Raw genomic sequence first — 18,940 nt, 5'->3', positions numbered from 1 at the left:
TTGTCTCCAGAGGTTTTCCAGATACAAGATTACATGCTCTGAGTCCAAGTGTCTTTTGGCTCTGGGGATATTTAAAAAGTGTGTGTTTATCAGGAACACTTTCAGTCTCTGCCTGATCTGAAGGCCAGTATACTGGAACACCTTGCTCAGATTCCACCGGAACTGCTGCAAGCAAATGTTGATCACCTCTTTTCATGGATGCAGCGTCTCATTGACATCTCTGGTGCTCATAGAGAACAAATTGTGTGAGCAGCAATTAATGATAAAATCAACATTGTGCCTTTCTCAGTTTTGCAAAAATGAAGAAAACACATAACAGTCGCTTAATCAACAATCTTTTGTTGTATTTACAGTTGGTTTCAGAACACTTAGAGTTCCATCATCTGGTGTAAAAAAATAAAATCACTTTATCATTTGAGGTCATCACCACCCCAGTGATGTCATCGAAACAAAAATTCCAAGACAAAAGCATAAAAGTTAGGACATTTTCTACCATGCTGTGCAATCAGGAACAAAAACAGGAAAACTATGTAATACTAAAACAAGAGGTACTATTATAGTTTTCCTGTTTACATGGCTAGTTGCACAGCATGAGGGAACAGTTTTTATCAAATTTATGTCCCCCTTTTTATCGTTTTGACTTGGGATGTTTGGTTGCATGACAACATTGGGGTGAGGATGGCCTCAGATGATTAAGTGATTTTATATTTTACACCAGATGGTGAAACTTTGTTTTCCAAAACTGGTCATGTGTACTATAAAAGATTATTGATTAAACAAATTCTGTTGTGCATTTTCTTCATTTTACAAAATGGACTTATATAGTTGTGACTATCCCATAAGAAGAATCCTTTCTCAGTTGTTTGATTTTTTTTTTTTTCTGCCCATGCCCCATTACATATGGAAACATTTCTATACACTTTTCTTGCAGTTACAGCACGAGATTAGCACCTGATGGCCAAAATTGGAATTAATTTTTTTTCCCATCCTAAGTTGGCTGTGCATTAATGCATTAGAGTATCCACCAAGTTTTGCTTCCATACAATAATTACAGCCCACACTGGACCTCTGTGAATAGCTGCCTTTAATTATACCCACATTGTCTGTTGCAGGCATTTGCTTATAAAATATTCCATTGGGATATGTCCATCTTGGTGTATTATTCAAGTGAATAAATGAGGGGTGCTTTCATGTATAAGCTGTATCTCCAGAATTTAGTCTGTTGTATTACACATTTTAGACTGTTCCAAGTTGTTGGTTAAATCTCTCTCATGTACTCATAGAAAATACACATTTTATCTAGGAGTATGCAGATTATAAAGGCTTAATTTGCACTGATGATTTTTCTGTAATTTTCCAGTTGCTTTGTTTAATAGTACGATTGAATAACATTGGGGATAGGCTACAACCCTGTCTCACTCCCTTCCCAACCACTGCTTCCCTTTCATGCCCCTTGAATCTTATAACTGCCATCTGGTTTCTGTACAAATTGTAAATAGCCTTTCGCTCCTTGTATTTGACCCCTGCCACCTTCAGAATTTGAAAGAAAGTGTTCCAATCAACATTGTCAAAAGCTTTCTCGAAGTCTACAAATGCTAGAAAGGTAGGTTTGCCTTTCCTTAATCTATCTTTCAACATAAGTCAAGGGTCAGTATTGCCTCATGTGTTTCAACATTTCTATTAAATCCAAACTGATCTTCCCCAAGGTCGGCTTCTACCAGTTTTTCCATTCGTTTGTAAGGAATTTGTCAGTATTTTGCAGCCGTGCCTTATTAAACTGATAGTTCAGTAATTTTCACATATTTCAATGCCTGCTTCCTTTGGGATTGGAATTATATTCTTCTTGAAGTCCGAGGGTATTTTGCCTGTCTCATACATCTTGCTCACCATATGGAGGAGTATTGTCAGGGCTGGCTATCCCAAGGCTATCAGTAGTTCTAATGGAATGCTGTTTACTCCCGGGCCCTTGTTTCAACTTAGATCTTTCAGTGCTCTGTCAAACTCTTCACGCACTATCATATCTCCCTTTTCATCTTCATCTACATCCTCTTCCATTTCCATAATATTGCCCTCAAGTACATTACCCTTGTATAGACCCTCCATATACTCCTTCCACGATTCTGCTTTCCCTTTTTTACATAGAATTGGTTTTTCATCTGAGATCTTGATATTCATACAAGTGACTCTCTTTTCTCCAAAGGTCTCTTTTAATTTTCCTGTAGGTAGTATGTGTCTTACCCCTAGTGACATATGCCTCTATATCCTTACGTTTGCCCTCTAGCCTTCCCTGCTTAGCCAATTTGCACTTCCTGTTGATCTCATTTTTGAGACATTTGTATTCCTTTCTGCCTGCTTCATTTACTGCTTTTTTTTATATTTTCTCCTTTCATCAATTAAATTCAGTATCTCTTCTGTTATCCACGGATTTGTACTAGCCCTAATCATTTTACCTACTTGATCCTCTGCAGCCTTCACTATTTCATCTCTCAAGGCTATCCATTCTTCTTCTATTGTATTTCTTTCCACTTTTCTTGTCAATTGTTCCCTAATGCTCTTTCTGAAACACTCTACAACCTCTGGTTCTTTCAGTTTATCCATATCCTATCTCATTAAATTCCCCCCCCCCCCTTTTACAGTTTCTTCAGTGTTAATCTACAGTTCATAACCAAAAGATTGTGATCAGAATCCACATCTGCCCTTGGAAATGTCTTACAATTTAAAACCTGGTTCCTAAATCTCTGGCTTACCGTTATATAATCTATCTGAAATCTTTCAATGTCTCCAGGCCTCTTCCACGTATACAACCTTCTTTCATGACTCTTTAACCACATCAAGTCATGGTCTGTGTAAAATTCTTCCACTCGGCTTCCTCATTCATTCCTTACCTCCATTCCATATTCACCTACTACTTTTCCTTCTCTCCATTTTCCTGCTGTCTAATTCCCGTCCTCTGTGACTATTAAATTTTAGTCTCCTTTCACTACCTGAATAATTTCTTTTATCTCATCATACATTTCTTCAACCTCTTTGTCATTTGCGGAGCTAGTTGGCATATAAACTTGTACTGCTGTGGTAGGCGTGGGCTTTCGTGTCTATCTTGGCTATTATAATGCTTTCACTAGACTGTTCTTAGTAGCTTACCCAAGCTCCTATTTTTCATTCATATTAAACCTACTTCAGCATTACCTCTATTTGATTTTGTATTTATAGCCCTGTATGCACCTAGCCAGAAGTCTTGTTCTTCCTGCCACCGAACTTTACTAATTCCCACTATATATAACTTTAAACTATCCATTTCCCCTTTTAAGTTTTCTAACCTACCTTCCCGATTAAGGGACCTGACATTCAACCCTCTGATCCATAGAACGCCAGTTTTGTTTCTCTTGATGAAGATATTCTCCTGAGTAGGCCCCGCCCTGAGATCCAAATGTGGGACTGTTTTACCTCCAGAATATTTTACCCAAGAGGACATCATTGTCTATTAACCATACAGTAAAGCTGCATGTCCTTGGAAAAAATTACAGCTGTAGTTTCTCCTTGCTCTCAGCGGTTCGCAGTACCAGCACAGCAAGGCCATTTTGGTTGGTGTTAAAAGGCCAAATCAGTCAATCATCCAGACTGTTGCCCCTGCAACTACTGAAAAGGTTGCTGCCCCTCTTCAGGAACCTCACATTTGTGTGGCCTCTCAACAGATACCCCTCCATTGTGGTTACACCTATGGTATGGTTGTCTGTATCGCTGAGGCAAGCTAGCCTCCCCACCAACAGCAAGGTCCATGATTCATAGACCATATGCAAAGTACTTAATATACAAAGGTGAATCATGTGTAAACAAGAATTTTTGTTTTACGCACCTTTTTGTAAATGGAGAGTGTTGTGATCGATGCTCATTTTTGCTTTTGTTTCCGTTGATTGCTCTCCACAACTAGAATGTTTTTGTACTATTTCTTTAGTCAGACTCACAGTGCCAGCCCAAGAGGCGCGGTCATCTGTTGTGCAATGCATCATAATCAAGTTTCTCGAAAATTTTGAAAAGGATTTTTGCACAGTTGGGGACAACACCATGAGAAAAACTTAAAGGTACACGTGGCACAAACAATTTTTATGAGGATGAGAAACAGTTGAGAATGTAGCTAACTGACACTGCTCGAGGACCAGCATGATTGAGGAGAATATTCATGTTGTTAGCCACCTTGTTGGAGACAATCGCTGAATAACAGCTCTGAAATTCCTACTGACATTGGCATAAGCTATGGTAGTGCTCAGACGATCATTATTGACAACCTGGGATTTCAGAAAGTGTCCACAAAGTGGATACCTCATCTTCTCATGACAGAGCACAAATTTCATTGTGTCGAGGTACGCAAATGTCTATTGTCACACTACCAAACTGCAGGGGAACATTTTTTTAACTGAATTGTGACCTGTGATGAAACATGGGTGCACTGCTACACCCCAGAACCAGGTGAGGGATGCAGAACCAGCATGGAATGGTGGAAAAAGGACAAACTAGTTCTTGTAAAAGGCAAAAACTGTCTCTCTGTGGACAAGGTTCTTACACCAGTCTTTTTTTGTTTTAAAGGAGCTCTTCTCATCGATTTTCTAAACAAAGGTACTGTGAACACTGCAGGCTGTTGCCAAGGTTTGGACCAAACAAAATGTGCATATCATCCGAAAAGGTCCACATTTCCAATCCAGGATGTGATTGTGCTTCATGACAGTGCTCAATTCCCACCACAGCTACCACAACCCCACAAAAAAATTCCAGGAATTGTTCTGGACCACACTAGAACATCCTCCCTACACAGAGTATTATCATCCTGTGATTTTCATTTGTTTGGACCACTAAAGAAAGCAGTCAGAGGACATAAGCTTGACAGCAATGGCACACCTAAAATGTTCGTGTGCAACTGGCTGCTGTCACGGCCACTTGCATTTTATGAAAATGGGATCAAGAAAATGGCTGTCCTGTGGGAAAAATATGTTTCCCATTCAGGAGACTATGCAGAAAAATTCTTGTTTATGAATTTTTCTGAAGTCTAAATAAAATTTAAAAAATCTGATTTATATTTGATTCAACCTTGTATTAAGATGTCAGAATATGTACTTTAATCAAAAGACCAAACCTTATAAAAAGAGTGTGAGATGAGCTGTGTGCTTATATTAACAGGACATCTTACCTATCATGCTTTGGAGACTCACTTTATTTAGATGCATTGAGACTGACAAATATAATAGGTTAAATACATTTCAGTGCTTACGTCGGTTTATTAGTACTTTTTAAAATTAATGAAATTTGGCAGCCACATTCTTGTTTGAGGATAAAGGGATGAAAGATCCTGTATCCAGAATACTAACAATTCTGCAGCTCTTGTAATTGAATAGTGTTTTGCCATGATAAATATAAGATCCATGTTACTGGTTAAACAAAAGGTTTAAATAACTAGATTTGCTTTGCTTCATGTATTTTCAAAGAATCCCCAGTAGCCCGCAATGAATGAATGGAATTAGATGCAGTAAATGTCTAAATGTAACTTTGGAGCATTTTAGGTTACATTATATTTACCTCCTGTAGCTCTTGTTTCTCCTTTGTAAGAGAGAAACATACCTCACAAAGATTTTTTTTTATTAGATTAGATTTGTAAATAGGACTCAGAGCTGTGTGTTATATACCACTGAGGAGGTTTTGAAACATAATCAGGTGATACACACCTTTTGTTCATAGGTAAAGACATAAGAAATGTCACATTTGATTTTAGTGACTGATGAACTGACCATATAAATTTAAAATGGTGACACAAAACATTTTTGGTTTCTATAATTTGTATCAGTTTTCATCTTTTGCTGTAAATGTTGAACAGTGTGCCATAGTTCAAATTTAAGATTAAGGTATAATTACATGCACAGCTTACCAATGGTATTTGTGACATTATTTGCAAATTTTATTATGTCCAAACTAGAGAAAAGAAACACTGTGTGAGAGCAAGTGTGGCTGCAAAGTGGAGCAAGTGCTTATTATCTGATTGTTGGAAATGAAAACAAGCAAACTGTGGAGTGGTTAAGACACTGATCTGGCATTTGGGAGGATGAGGTTCAGTTTCCTATTTTCCCTTCCAAATTTGGTTTCCATGGTTTCCCTAAATTGCATAAGGCAGGTGTCAGGATGCGTACTTTGAAATAGCACATGACTGATCTTGTTCAATCTGTACTTATGCTCCTTTTGTCTACTGACGTAAAGTGATAGTGAAGCACCAGTCATTAAACAGAAACATAACCTAATCCTAATTATTTAATATGAGTGATCACTTTTTTTCTTCCAAACTCATCCCTTCAACCGAAGCATAATTTCTACAGTAAAACATTAGTACCTTTAACCAACACTGAAGCACATTGGATTACAGTACAGTGGAGAGACTGACAACAGTAGTGCCTTTCAGAAAACTTGTAACATAATTTCTGCAACAGAAAACATGAAAACTGCATTGAACAATGCAAGGAGCAGAGCCCTGCCTGAGCATCACAACTCAAACACGGCATGGAAAAAGATGTGGGCAGAATCTGTCGGGCTTCTACATTGTTATGGTCATTTTCTTTGCCTGATGCACAGTCTAAATCTTTCTTTCTTTCTTTCTTTCTTTCTTTTTTTTTACATGAAATATTGAATGTTGGGAAAATCACAAATGGGGAAGGTTTTCGTGATATGGATCTACAAAATTATCGAATATACAAACTGCTACCCTGGATCTCCATACCAGAACTGACGTGTGCCAATACCGAACATGAACTGTCCATGGATTGCGCTTGTGGTCAGCTGCAAACTTCAGAGCGCTGCCTGTGGCACCAATCTGAAACTGTCTCAGAGTGCCAGCTCTGATTGCATCCATTGGCAACGATACAACACTCCTCACTGTCATCATGTAGTGTCAGTTGCTGCTACGAAGGTGAGGGAGAGGTGTGGAGGATGCAGCAAGTGATGAGGGAATGGGAGTTAAGTTTGTAGCTGGTGCTGAGCCCCCACTGGTATGCCAGCACTTCCCTTGCAACCGCCGCAGAACGAGAGCTGAGAAATGAGGCAGAAGGCACACTCGCGCATCCAACAATGGAGTGCAATCTTGGTGATGACCTGCAATGGTGCTGTGATTTGGTACGGGGCCTCTTGGTCGTGGCGTGGAGTGGACTATCCCCGAAGATATCTGTTGTCCACTCAGTGCTGGCTGAGGCATTGGGTCCTGGTTCATGGGTTCAGGGCCTGGTAGCGGCAATGCAGGATCCCAGGTAGTTGGATGAAGTGCAGCCTGCATCACCTGGGAAGGCAACAAATCTGTAAACAAAGACTTGGAAGCAGGATCACATAAAATACAAGGGCGAAGTTGATCCCAGTTCCACTGCTGCGAACCTCATGAACCGTGTACAAGAAACATGGATCTACCTAATGGTTTTACAATACTGCCATGCTCCTAGGTTTTCTGTCAGCTGTACAATCTGAACAAAATTTGTTGATTTGCTTTATACATTGCCTGAGTGGGCGGAGTAGGCACCGGAAACCATGGTGGGTGCAGCAATTGAAACACTGTGTGGTGATGCAGTGTGTTTGCCTTTAAAGTAGACTGCTTACATTGCCGCTCAGTGTTATTCCTTTGGGCTATGGCACAAATGTTCCCTGCTTGAAAATTATCAACTGCATATGAATTTTGAAACTCAATAATCTGCAAAACTCGTTGCAGTGTGGAGTCAGGGTATTGTAACATTTGTTCATGGATGCTACTATCTGCCATGTTTTGAGTAATAGCATCATGAATCATCAAGCCACTACAGTAGTTTCCACATTAACACTTAAATTTGCACTGTCTTGTGAGTCCCTGCAAATTTGTCACACATTGCCTATTTGGCCTGGTTATTTCTTGAGCCCAAAGACTTTGGATCTGACAGCTGCCACATTGATCTTATCGTTGTAATATTTGTTCAATGCTTGAATAAGCTCATCATAGCTAACTAGTTGTGGTCTTGTTGTAGGGAATAACTTCACACAAATGCAGTTAATGGAGATACCAACAATGGACAGAAAGAAACAGCTCTTCACAGTACAGTGAAACCTCTATATAACATTTTTCAAGGGACCACAAATTCTGAACACTGTATAGAGGAAAACACTATAAAGAGGAAGGCTTCCAAATAATAATTATAGGGCATTATTTAAGATCTGGATACCACTAATCAGCTTTGACAAATGGTGTAACACTGTAATATGATATTCATTGCAAATGATCGATGTATCAAATGATTAGTTTTTTGTAATTAAAACATGGGGCCCAGTAGGTGGATGGCTGAAAGTAAATGGCTCAGTTTGTACAGTAAAAAGTTATAACAAATTCTTAAGATTTGACGACATTGTCCAAAGCTGACAGGTGGTATCCCGTTCTTCAGTTGACCCAATTATAGAATATGAGCCAGTCCTCAATACTTTGTAGTCCTGTGGCTGCCATGTTGTCATCCACAGCCACAAAGTCCTCAAAAGTGACAGAATCACTGCTTATTAATTCCTGAAACTCTTGCAAATCAAGTCGATGGCTTCAAATGCATATGTTTCGAATTTCCACAATTGTCAAACTCTTTCATTATCGACGATCTGTTTCTCATAATAGTGTTGTGTGTTGAGGGGGCCAGTTCAAATTGCTTCGCTAGCTCCACGCGACTCACACCAGGAGATGCCTCCACTTTTTTAATAACAGAAATCTTCTCTTCCAGAGAAATGTTCTTCCGCTTTTCACTCATGTCCACTGATGAAACCTTCAATAAAGTTATATCGAAGACACACTCCTACTAGACACACTGTCTGCTGCTCAGCTCACACAATACACTACGAATGCAAAGCATCAACTGAAATGGCGCCAAAAAGATCACAAGCAGATTGTGCGTCACATGTCACTTGACCGGGTTCCGCTGCTGACATACAAAACACGCTGAGTGCGGGCTTTCCGAGCCGGCGCAAACTGTGATCCACAGAACGGAATACGATGCATCTACATCCAGTCACTTAAACATTATAAAGAGGTAAATAATTGACCACAGTTAAAAAAATATGAGCGTTACATGGAGGAAATTGTAATACAGAGGAAATGCAGTAAAGAGGAAAATTTAACATTGTTTATATGGGCTTTTAGTCGGGACCGAATAAAACGGACGTAACATAGAGGAAAACATTATATGGAGGAACGTTATAAAGGGGTTTCACTGTATATTGAATTTGGTGAGCAGCCAAGTGTGTTTCAAATTGTGGCAAATCTTCTGACTAATCTTCCTTTTTTCTTCAAATTGTTGAAATGGAGGCAGCAGTGAAGGTTGTGTTGCTTGTGGCAGTGCAGTGGGTAATGACGATCTGATTCCGCATCTTAGTTGCTGTCATCTGTGTTTGGATGAACCCCTTCATGAGTTCCGTAAACTGGTTCATTGACTGCATCTGTAACTGAAGATACTGGTTTAGACTGAGTAGTGGTGCCCCAGTCATGTAAATTTGTCGTACTGCTAATTGTAAGGCAGGCAAATGAGAGATTTGGATTGGTGGGTTTGACAGAAAATTTCCACAAGCACCATCGAACAAGCATCTAAGGAATAGCAAAGTAATACAACATATGATGCAGCACAGTGAGTTCAGAATCCTCGTTGCTAGATGATGTGTGCAGATATTCTGGGTAGAATGGGTCACACACATCGTATTAAGTTTAGGTGCTTCAAGATAGCTGGAGGAACTGTGACAGTGCAAACACATTAGTGACACACAAATGTACACTTTATTGTGCTGCGATACTTAAGTTGTACAGCAGCTCATTGGATGTGCTTCCGGACAGATACAGTTAGCAGAGGCCTGTTAAGGTGTGCAGTTTGGATACAGTGTCAACAAGACTGTTCCACCACATTATCGATCACTGTAGTAAACACTTGTCCCTAAGCAAAGGCTATAGGCGACTCCACTTGTAGACTAAGTCTCGCAGGCTGTTCTGCACTACAAGCTATAGCTGCAAACTGCAACCCTGGAACTTCGTACTAGAATTGTCATATGCCAACGCCATGGGAACAGGGCGCCTGGTGGTGCCTCTCCTTGGTTTGTGGGTACTGCGTTACTGGCTGTACACTGAGACCGCTTCTTGGGTTGTCCTCCATGTCAAACATGCTGCTGCCTGTGGCCACCTCTTATCACAATGTGGAAGTCCATCTCATTGGTGGTGGTGTGGAGATTCCTGATTGGACTGCACTTGTGGTTAGTGGCAAATTTCAAAGTGCCACCCACAGCACCGGTCGGGAAATGTCTGAGTGCCAGTGCCGATTGCATCCATTGGCAAGGACGCAACAGACTGTAAGCTGAACAACTTGGGAGCAGGGCACCTGGTGCCGCCTCTCCTTGGCTTGTGTGTACTGTGTTACTGGCTGTACACTGAGACCGCTTCTTGGGTTGTCCTCCATGTCACTGTTGGGATTTCTGCCTTCTGACCATCACAACAACCATCATCAGGAGTATGCAGATTTCTGGCAGCAAGCCTAAGGGCAGCTGCTCTCAACGGAAGTGCTGAGCCTTCAGCGGTCATCCATAGTCACACGAGGTTTTGGGAACACGCTACCTACTGCTCTGCCCTGCATGATACCGCAAAACTGACTGCAGGCAACACCAGAGACTACAACCGCAGATTCTATGATGGGCACTGATGCACCATGCAACTTATTCCTGCAACATGGACACAGCAAGACTGCTACCAAGCCGCACTCAGGAGTGGACTGAATCACTAAAACTCTCAGCAATAAATGGATGTTAATTTAACACTGTCTCATCACTGCCTCGGGTGTGACACAGGTTCTCACCAACACCCCTCCGCTCGACCATTCTGAACCCTCATAGGCGGTCACATCCGGTGGTCCTCTATGATACTAAGAGTCTAACTCCACTTACAAGTCATGTACCACACTTTAATTGCATTATCTGTCTTCTTTTTTTTTTTTAAGCTAGTGTAGACTGTCATGAATGCTGAACGGCAGTTTACTCAAACCATTCTGCTGCGGAAGTTCATCTTCAGTTATAAACTGGTTTATGATAGCAGTTTTCATGATACTGGAATGCTTTAGTGCAAAGGCTGCACTCGTACATGGGCCAGTGACTTGCTGAGTAAAGTGCAGTTACCCAGACTAAATCTCAGGGCACCATTCAGACCAAGAATACTAGATAAAATTGAAACTTCCTGGCAGATTAAAACTGTGTGCCCGACCGAGACTCGAACTCGGGACCTTTGCCTTTCGCGGGCAAGTGCTCTACCATCTGAGCTACCGAAGCACGACTTACGCCCGGTACTCACAGCCTCACTTCTGCCAGTATCTCGTCTCCTACCTTCCAAACTTTACAGAAGCTCTCCTACGAACCTTGCAGAACTAGCACTCCTGAAGGAAAGGATACAGCAGTTGAAATATTGTACATTGTGGGCTTGTCACACAAGATATATACAGGCAATGAAGGCGTAGCCCATGGAGATGACAGTGGCCATGTGTGTACGAGTTGTGATTGTGTGCAAGCTGTCTACTTCTGATGAAGGACTTCTCCAAAAGCTGAATATTTTTAGCATTATTTTTTGCTGTGGTTGTCTTATTCAAAGCCCCCTTTATCCTTTCCATATTGTTGTTTTAGTTTCAGACATTCATAACTTTTTTAATGCTCTTTTCTTCTTTTAAAAGCTACAAGGCTCTACAAGACCAAGAAAAGCAACGTATTGTGCCAAAGGCTGAAGAAAAAGGCTCATCAGATGAATTACAAAAGGAAGTTCCAAAAATTAATGAGCCTAAAAAGAAGGAAGAACCATTTTATAATGGCTTACCAGGTGCCGTATGTTTTTCTGTCCATCCATCCCTTACCTTTCATGACCTTGAAAATGTTTTATTTATACTATATTTACATTTAATTATTAACAGTAAAACTGGTTGGAAATTCCTTCTTGGAATATATATAATTTAAGGGGTAAAGGGAACAACTTACTGAAGAGCTCATAAGCACATAAACAAGACTGAGAATGTTTCTAGCGCCTGAACATGTCTTTTGAAGCTATAGAGTGCACGTGCACGCGCTCTCACTCGCGTGCGCGCCTGCGCGCCTGCGCGCGCACACACACACACACACACACACACACACACACACACACACACACACACACCCTGTATAACTATATTGTCACAGCTGACTACATTGTGCTTGATTTCAGTGCAAGAAACAATGTATTCACATGGTACAGTGTGTAGCCATGATGGTGTATGTGAACTACAGGGTTGACTGAAAAGTAATGCTTCCACCTTCGTAACTCTTCAACAGTTGGCAGCATTGGTATGTGGCTGGTAGTGGCTTGTTCTGTAGCCTCTTCTGTACAGCTCCAGTTGACAAGAGGCCTTAGCACTGAATAGCTGCGTTGTTACAGAGTAAAGTATGGAAACCTGCACAGATGGTCGATCAGTACGATTTAAGCAACGAGCAGTCATTGAATTCTTGACATCAGAAGGTGTCACCCCAAAGGAGATTCATCAGAGAATGAAAGCAGTTTATGGTGATTGTGTTGATGTGAATAGTACTGTGCATCATAGGGTGAGTAAGTCTAAAGATGTTGGGGGGGGACATCTGACCTGCATGACAAACAAAGAGATAGACGTCCTGTGACAGCAGCCACAGAGTTTCACAAGCAAAATGTTGACAGATTGATTCAGGATGATCGTCGTATCACTCGGAGAGAAATTGAAAGCACAATCGGTATTTTACAAGAACATGTGGATCACATTATTGCTTTGCTTGGCTATCGGAAGATCCGTGCACGATGGGTACACCGGATGCTGACTCCTGAAGTGAAAGTGCACAGGCTTGAAATTTGCCAGGAACTCCTCTCGTGTTACGAGAATGAAGATGCCCAGTACTCACATCAACAAAATCACCATAAACTGCTTTCATTCTCTGATGAATCTCCCTTGGCGTGACACCTTCTGCTGTCAAGAATTCAATGACTGCACATTGCTTAAATCACATTGACCGACCGTACGCACAGGGTTCCATACATTACACTGTAATAACATAACCGTTCAATGCTAAGGCTTCCCACCGACTGGAGGTGTAGAGTAAAGGCCATGGAACAAGCCAGTACCTGCCACATACCAATGCTGCCAAATGTTGAAGAGGTACGAAGGTGGAGGCATTACTTTTCAGTCAGCACTCGTGTATACCACTGAGGCTGAAAACATTCTCAGTTTTGTTTACATTCCTGTTGGTGCCTCAGCTCTCTAGTGAGTTGTTACATATACTCCTTAAATTTATATAAACTGTTATGCTGTCATCTTTAACTTGTCTCTGACCAAGTATGTCCTTAGTCAAAACAGAATTATTTTGTTATCTCTCATTGTGATTGTCTTACACTCAAATGTTACCCAAAGCCCATAGTTTTACGGTTAGTAAGATATTTAATTAGTAAATGTCTTGCAGATGAACAAACAGGTGCTTAATTAAATACGTAATTAAACCACTGATGCTGATTATCAACTAACAGTTGTGAAAGTCACCTCAGCCTCAATTGAAACCAATCTCTCACATGTACCTGTCAGCAATACATAATCTCTCTATTCGAGTGCTGATAATATGACACATCGCACAATACTGCAGAAGTAAGTCCGTAAACATTTTATGAAGAATTCTGTGAAGCTATCTGTGAAGAAAAATTGAAATATTCTTTATAAACTGAAAATAGTGATGCAAATAGCCATCTGTGTAACCAAACTTAAAAATGTTAAGTTCCACTAATCACTTATTAACTGTGAAAATAACAGCTTCTGCATCATCATAGTGATGACCATTTAAGGCACTTCTTAATCAAAAATATATGAGATGCTGTCAGTAAATAATGCAGTAAACAATGCAATATTTTTTTTTTTTCTCAGGCAATTTTAGTTTAACGACTTTCGATAGGGGGCAGCACCGTACATAGCCTTCACGAACGGTCTCTGTAACGGAGGTACATTCCGAGCAGAGAGCTGCCAGAAGGCAGAAAACCAGAGCATCTCAGATGCTTGTAGGCACTTGCAGAATGTCTCTGCAGACCTGGCAGTGAACAGACGCACATCGAATCATCGGGTGAGACGTCTTTCATTGTCGCGATGAGGTTGCACAAACCTGTCCGATCTTTCGTATGCTGGCTGGCTGCACAAAGTGACTCCTGCTGTGTCGGAATGTGTAAACAGTGTCATTTGAGGTGACTGACGGATCGCAGTCAAACACCTTGCTGCTCCACTGGACATCTCTGTTGGTTGTGCGATGCATTCGTCCACCATTTGGGGTATTTAGTGGTGAATGCCCGTTTCATTCCTCACCACCTAACAGAAGACCATAAAGAGCAGTAAAAGACTACATGTGTGGAGTTACTTGCACACTACAAGGCTGATCGTGACAATTTTTTGTCAAACATCGTCACAGGTAGTGAAACCTGGGTTCGTAACTTGAAACCAGAAATGAAATGGAAATCTATGGAGTGCTGCCATGAAGTCTCACCTCAAAAGAAAAAAACTTGAAGTTTACTGTGCTACTCTCAGGAAATTGAAGAACTGACTTCAGCGTGGTCTTGTGGGACTCTGAAAGAGTTATTGTGTTTGATGTCCTCCCTAATGGTGCTACGATCATATCTGAAGTGTATTGTACTACTCTCAGGAAATTGAAGAAATGACTCGAGTGTGTTTGTTGCCACAAAAATGCAGATGAACTTCCCTTTCTCCGTGACGGTGCAGGGCCTCACACGAGTCTGCACCTGTGAGGGGAGCTTACAAAACCTCATTGGACTGTTCTTCCTCATCCTCCCTACAGCCCGGATCTCGCACCTTCCTTCTGTTTAGCCCGATGAAGGATGCACTGTGCAGGAAGCGGTACATGTGTGATGAGAAGTTATTGATAAAACAGGATATTGGGTACTTATTGAACGCGCACGTATAATAATCTTATATTGTATTGTTACAGCAGAGAAGCACCGTAACAAACGTGTATGAAAATCACCGTGTGCAGAATTTTGCAGTTTGTGGGGGGTCTTGTTACTCAGTTGAGCTGGGAACGTGGGATAAATAGTTTTTGGTTTAGGCCGTACCAGCAGCTATTTGTATAGTCATTTGAACATGTCATACTGTAGCTAAATTACAGTATATTAAGCAAGTTTTGAATGACAAACCAGAGTTGACACCCAGGAAAAGTGTGGGAATCAATTATTTAATCCTTAACTGTAAACAGTACAGGATTAAAAATCCAGTTCACAATTATATTTATTGGAGTAAATCTAACCTTCTTCCCTCAACACTTTAATCATTTAATAGAAATAATTTTATTGTATTTATTGTCTTAGTATATTTTTTAGAATTGATTTTTTATATTATAACATACTAGTAATGTAAGTGGCTTACGAAATATTAAATTAAATTCGTTAATGTATGAGGCTAATCCAGAAAGTAAGGTTACAAGAATTTTTTGAAGTACAAAAAAAGAATTAATTTTAATAAAATGTACATGCATTGTAGTAGAGGTCTTGCGTTACTTTTCCACATAATCACCATTTACCTTAATACATTTTGTCATCTGTGGGATGAGTTTTTTCATTCCTGTGTGATAGGCATCTCCTGCCACCTTTTTCAACCAGTTCTTCATTTCGATTTTCACCTCATCATCGCCGGAAAAGTGTTTTCCGTGAAGGTGTTCCTTCAATTTAGTGAACAGATGATAGCCACCAGGTGCAAGATTGTGACTGTGAGAGGGGTGGCTTAAAACATTCCAACCAAAAGAAGTCAGAAACTCTTGCGTTGTATGAGCGATGTACGGATTCGCGTTGTCATGAAGGAGACAGACTCCCGCTGTCAGCATCCTGCAACATTTGTTTTGTATGGCTCTGTGAAGTTTCTTTGTGACCTAACAATATCTTGCAGCATTTATTGTTTCACCTCAAATCAATGAGCAGAACCCCTTTTCTGTCCCAAAACACAGTCACCATGATTTTCCTCACTGTTTACTGATTTTTGAATTTTTTGGCTGAGGGAGAATGAGTATGGCGTAACTGCATTGATTGTCGTTTGCTCTCTGGAGTATGATGATAAGCCAAAGTTTCATCTCCTGTTATTATAGAGTTGAGAAAAGCCTCACCTTTATTCTCAAAACAGTCAAGTAATTCGGGAGCGGCACTGACTCTTGTTTGTTTTGTGTGCTTCAGTCAGCGTCTTGGACACCCATTGCACACACAACTAGCGATAATTTAGTTGATTAGTTACAATTTCATGAGCAACAGTTTGTGAAATGTTTGGACAAAGTGCATGCAGGTCATCAGATGTCGAACGGTGATCAGAAAGATGATGATCTTCAATTTTCTGCACCACATCGTCATTCACAACAGATGGCTTTCCATTTCTGTCATTGTGACTTTCAATCCTTCCAAAATTGAAATTCTGTATCCATTTTGTCACAAGCTGCTTTGACATCATGTCCTCACCATAAACTGAAACAATTTCATGATGCATCGCAGCAGCGTTCATGCCCGTAGCATCTAGGTAGCAAATTGCAGCATGCACTTCACATCTGATGGGAGCCGGAGTGAGAATGCTCATTTCTAACAGTCACCACAACACTAATTGCTGAGCTATTGATTGTTGGGAATGCTTGATCCTTCCTCTGGCTTCCCACTACACGACAGTGGTGCCAACTTTCCCCATGGACATTCAGTGCTGTAGCTACATGCCTTGTAACCTTAGTTTCCAGATAACCCTCATAGATTTAATTTGTTACACCTTTTATATTGGATGCAAATCCTGTACGGAGTCCTTGGTATGTTCCCTCATGAACTACATCTTGTCATCAGCCCCCGGTAGCTGAGTGGTCAGCGTGATAGAATGTCAATCCTAAGGGCCCGGGTTCGATTCCTGGCTGGGTTGGAGATTTTCTCCACTCAGGGACTGGGTTTTGTGTCGTCCTAATCATCATCATTTCATCCCCATCGACGCGCAGGTCGCCGAAGTGGCGTCAAATCGAAAGAACTGCACCAGGCGAATGGTCTACCCGACGGGAGGTCCTAGCCACACGACATTTCCTTTTTCATTGGATTATTGTTAGTAGTGTTATTCCAAATCCAGTGATGAATTGGTTGATGGTGAGTAGATGAAATTGTTCCTTCTGCAAAAGATTTCAATTGGACTGAAATTAACCCACAGCTAATGGCACTATTTGTATGTGCACTGTTCAGATTTTACATGCAAAAAAAGTAAAAACAGTCACCCTTAAATAATGCCAGACTGGAGCAAGACTAATGGCACACATTTAGTCCTCCGGTATATTGGACCTTGGTTTAAGATAAGTTTTAACTGTTGGAAAAAATTTTTGTGTTTGGATTTTAAGTGGAGGGGAAAAAAAATTGTCAGAGAGATTTTTGGTGAACGCCACTTCTATACTGAGAGCTTGTACGAATTGGTTCAAACTGTGCACAAGGGTAGATAAGTGGATAAAGTCAAAACAAAATTTTTTTAACCAATAATATTTCTCCATTGTCGAGATAGGGTGGTTTAAAGTTGATCTAAATGTAACACTTGCAGTTGCAAAAAACACATTTTTTTTATGCACACCATTTCTGTGTTTCAGACTTGCGCAAATCGGTCCAAATTTTGTAAGAAGGTAGACAGACTGACTCTGTTTGGAATTCTGAAGGTAGCAAGGGAGCGAAAGGCTATTTACAGCTTGTACTGAAACCGGATAGCAGTTACAAGAGTTGAGGGGCATGAAAGGGAAGCACTGGTAGAGAAGGCTTCAGAGAGGATTGTAGCCTATCCCTGATGTTATTCTATCTGTGCACTGAACAAACGGTAAAGGAAACCAAAGAAAAATTTGCAGTAGGAATTAAAGTTCAGGGAAAGGAAATAAAAACCTTAAGGTTTTTTGATAACATTGCAAGTCTGTCAGAGACAACAATGGACTTGAAAGAAGAGTCGAACAGAATGGACATTGCCTTGAAAGGAGGATAGAAGATAACATCAACAGAAACTGAAAAAGTATAATGGAATGTAATCAAATTAAATGAGGTGATGCTAAGGGAATTAGATGTGGAAACGAGACAGTTAAAGTAGTAGATGAGTTTCACTATTTGGGCAGTAAAATGGTGATGCTAAGGGAATTAGATGTGGAAACGAGACACTTAAAGTAGTAGATGAGTTTCACTATTTGGGCAGTAAAATAACTGATGATGGTCGAAGTAGGGAGGACATAGAATGTAGACTGGCAAGGGCAAGAAAGCAGATATGAAGAAGGGAAATTTGTTAAAATAGAGTATAGATTTAAGTGTTAGGAAGCCTTTTCTGAAAGTATTTGGTGTGTTGCCATGTATGGAAGTGAAACATGGGCAATAAACAGTTTAGACAAAAAGAGAATAGAAGCGTTTGAAATGTGGTGCTGCCAAAGAATGTTTAAGAGTAGATGGATATATCATGTAACTAATGAGTAGGTTCTGAAAAGAATTTTGGGGACAAGAAATTTGTGGCACATTTTGACCAAAAGAAGGGATCACTTGATAGAACATATTTTGAGACATCAGGGAATCATGAATTTAGTATTGGAGGGAAGTGTGGGAGTTAAAAATCGTAGCGGTAGACCAATACATGAACACAGTAAGCAGATTCACTGGGATGTAGGTTGAAGTAGTTATTTGAAGATGAAGAGGCTCGCACAGGATTGAGTAGTATGAAGAGCTGCATCGAACCAGTCTTAGGACTGAAGACCACAACAGCTGCCAACGGATATACATAATTGATGGTCATCCTGTTGTTTTTGAAAGCTTTATCTGTTGCCATGGTATAAGAAATGTGGTATGAAAGAAAATAAAAAAATTGTACCAGATCAGTTGTCGCTAGAGTCAATTGACATTGGTTGCCAAGCT

General features: G+C 40.5%; 1 protein-coding gene across 1 annotated transcript in view; it reads left to right on the top strand.

Moving 5' to 3' along the window:
• Positions 1–18,940, top strand: part of LOC126188311 (ubiquitin carboxyl-terminal hydrolase 8) — a 234,883-nt gene that overhangs the window by 49,453 nt on the left and 166,490 nt on the right. The window contains exon 3 of the mRNA XM_049929908.1: positions 11,712–11,854. Within this exon, the coding sequence (XP_049785865.1) occupies positions 11,712–11,854 (143 nt within the window). The remainder of the gene's footprint in view (positions 1–11,711; positions 11,855–18,940) is intronic.

This window comes from Schistocerca cancellata, chromosome 1, assembly GCF_023864275.1.
Source record: "Schistocerca cancellata isolate TAMUIC-IGC-003103 chromosome 1, iqSchCanc2.1, whole genome shotgun sequence".
In the NCBI taxonomy this organism is placed as follows: domain Eukaryota; kingdom Metazoa; phylum Arthropoda; class Insecta; order Orthoptera; family Acrididae; genus Schistocerca; species Schistocerca cancellata.
This window is presented reverse-complemented; position numbering and strand designations above follow the sequence as displayed.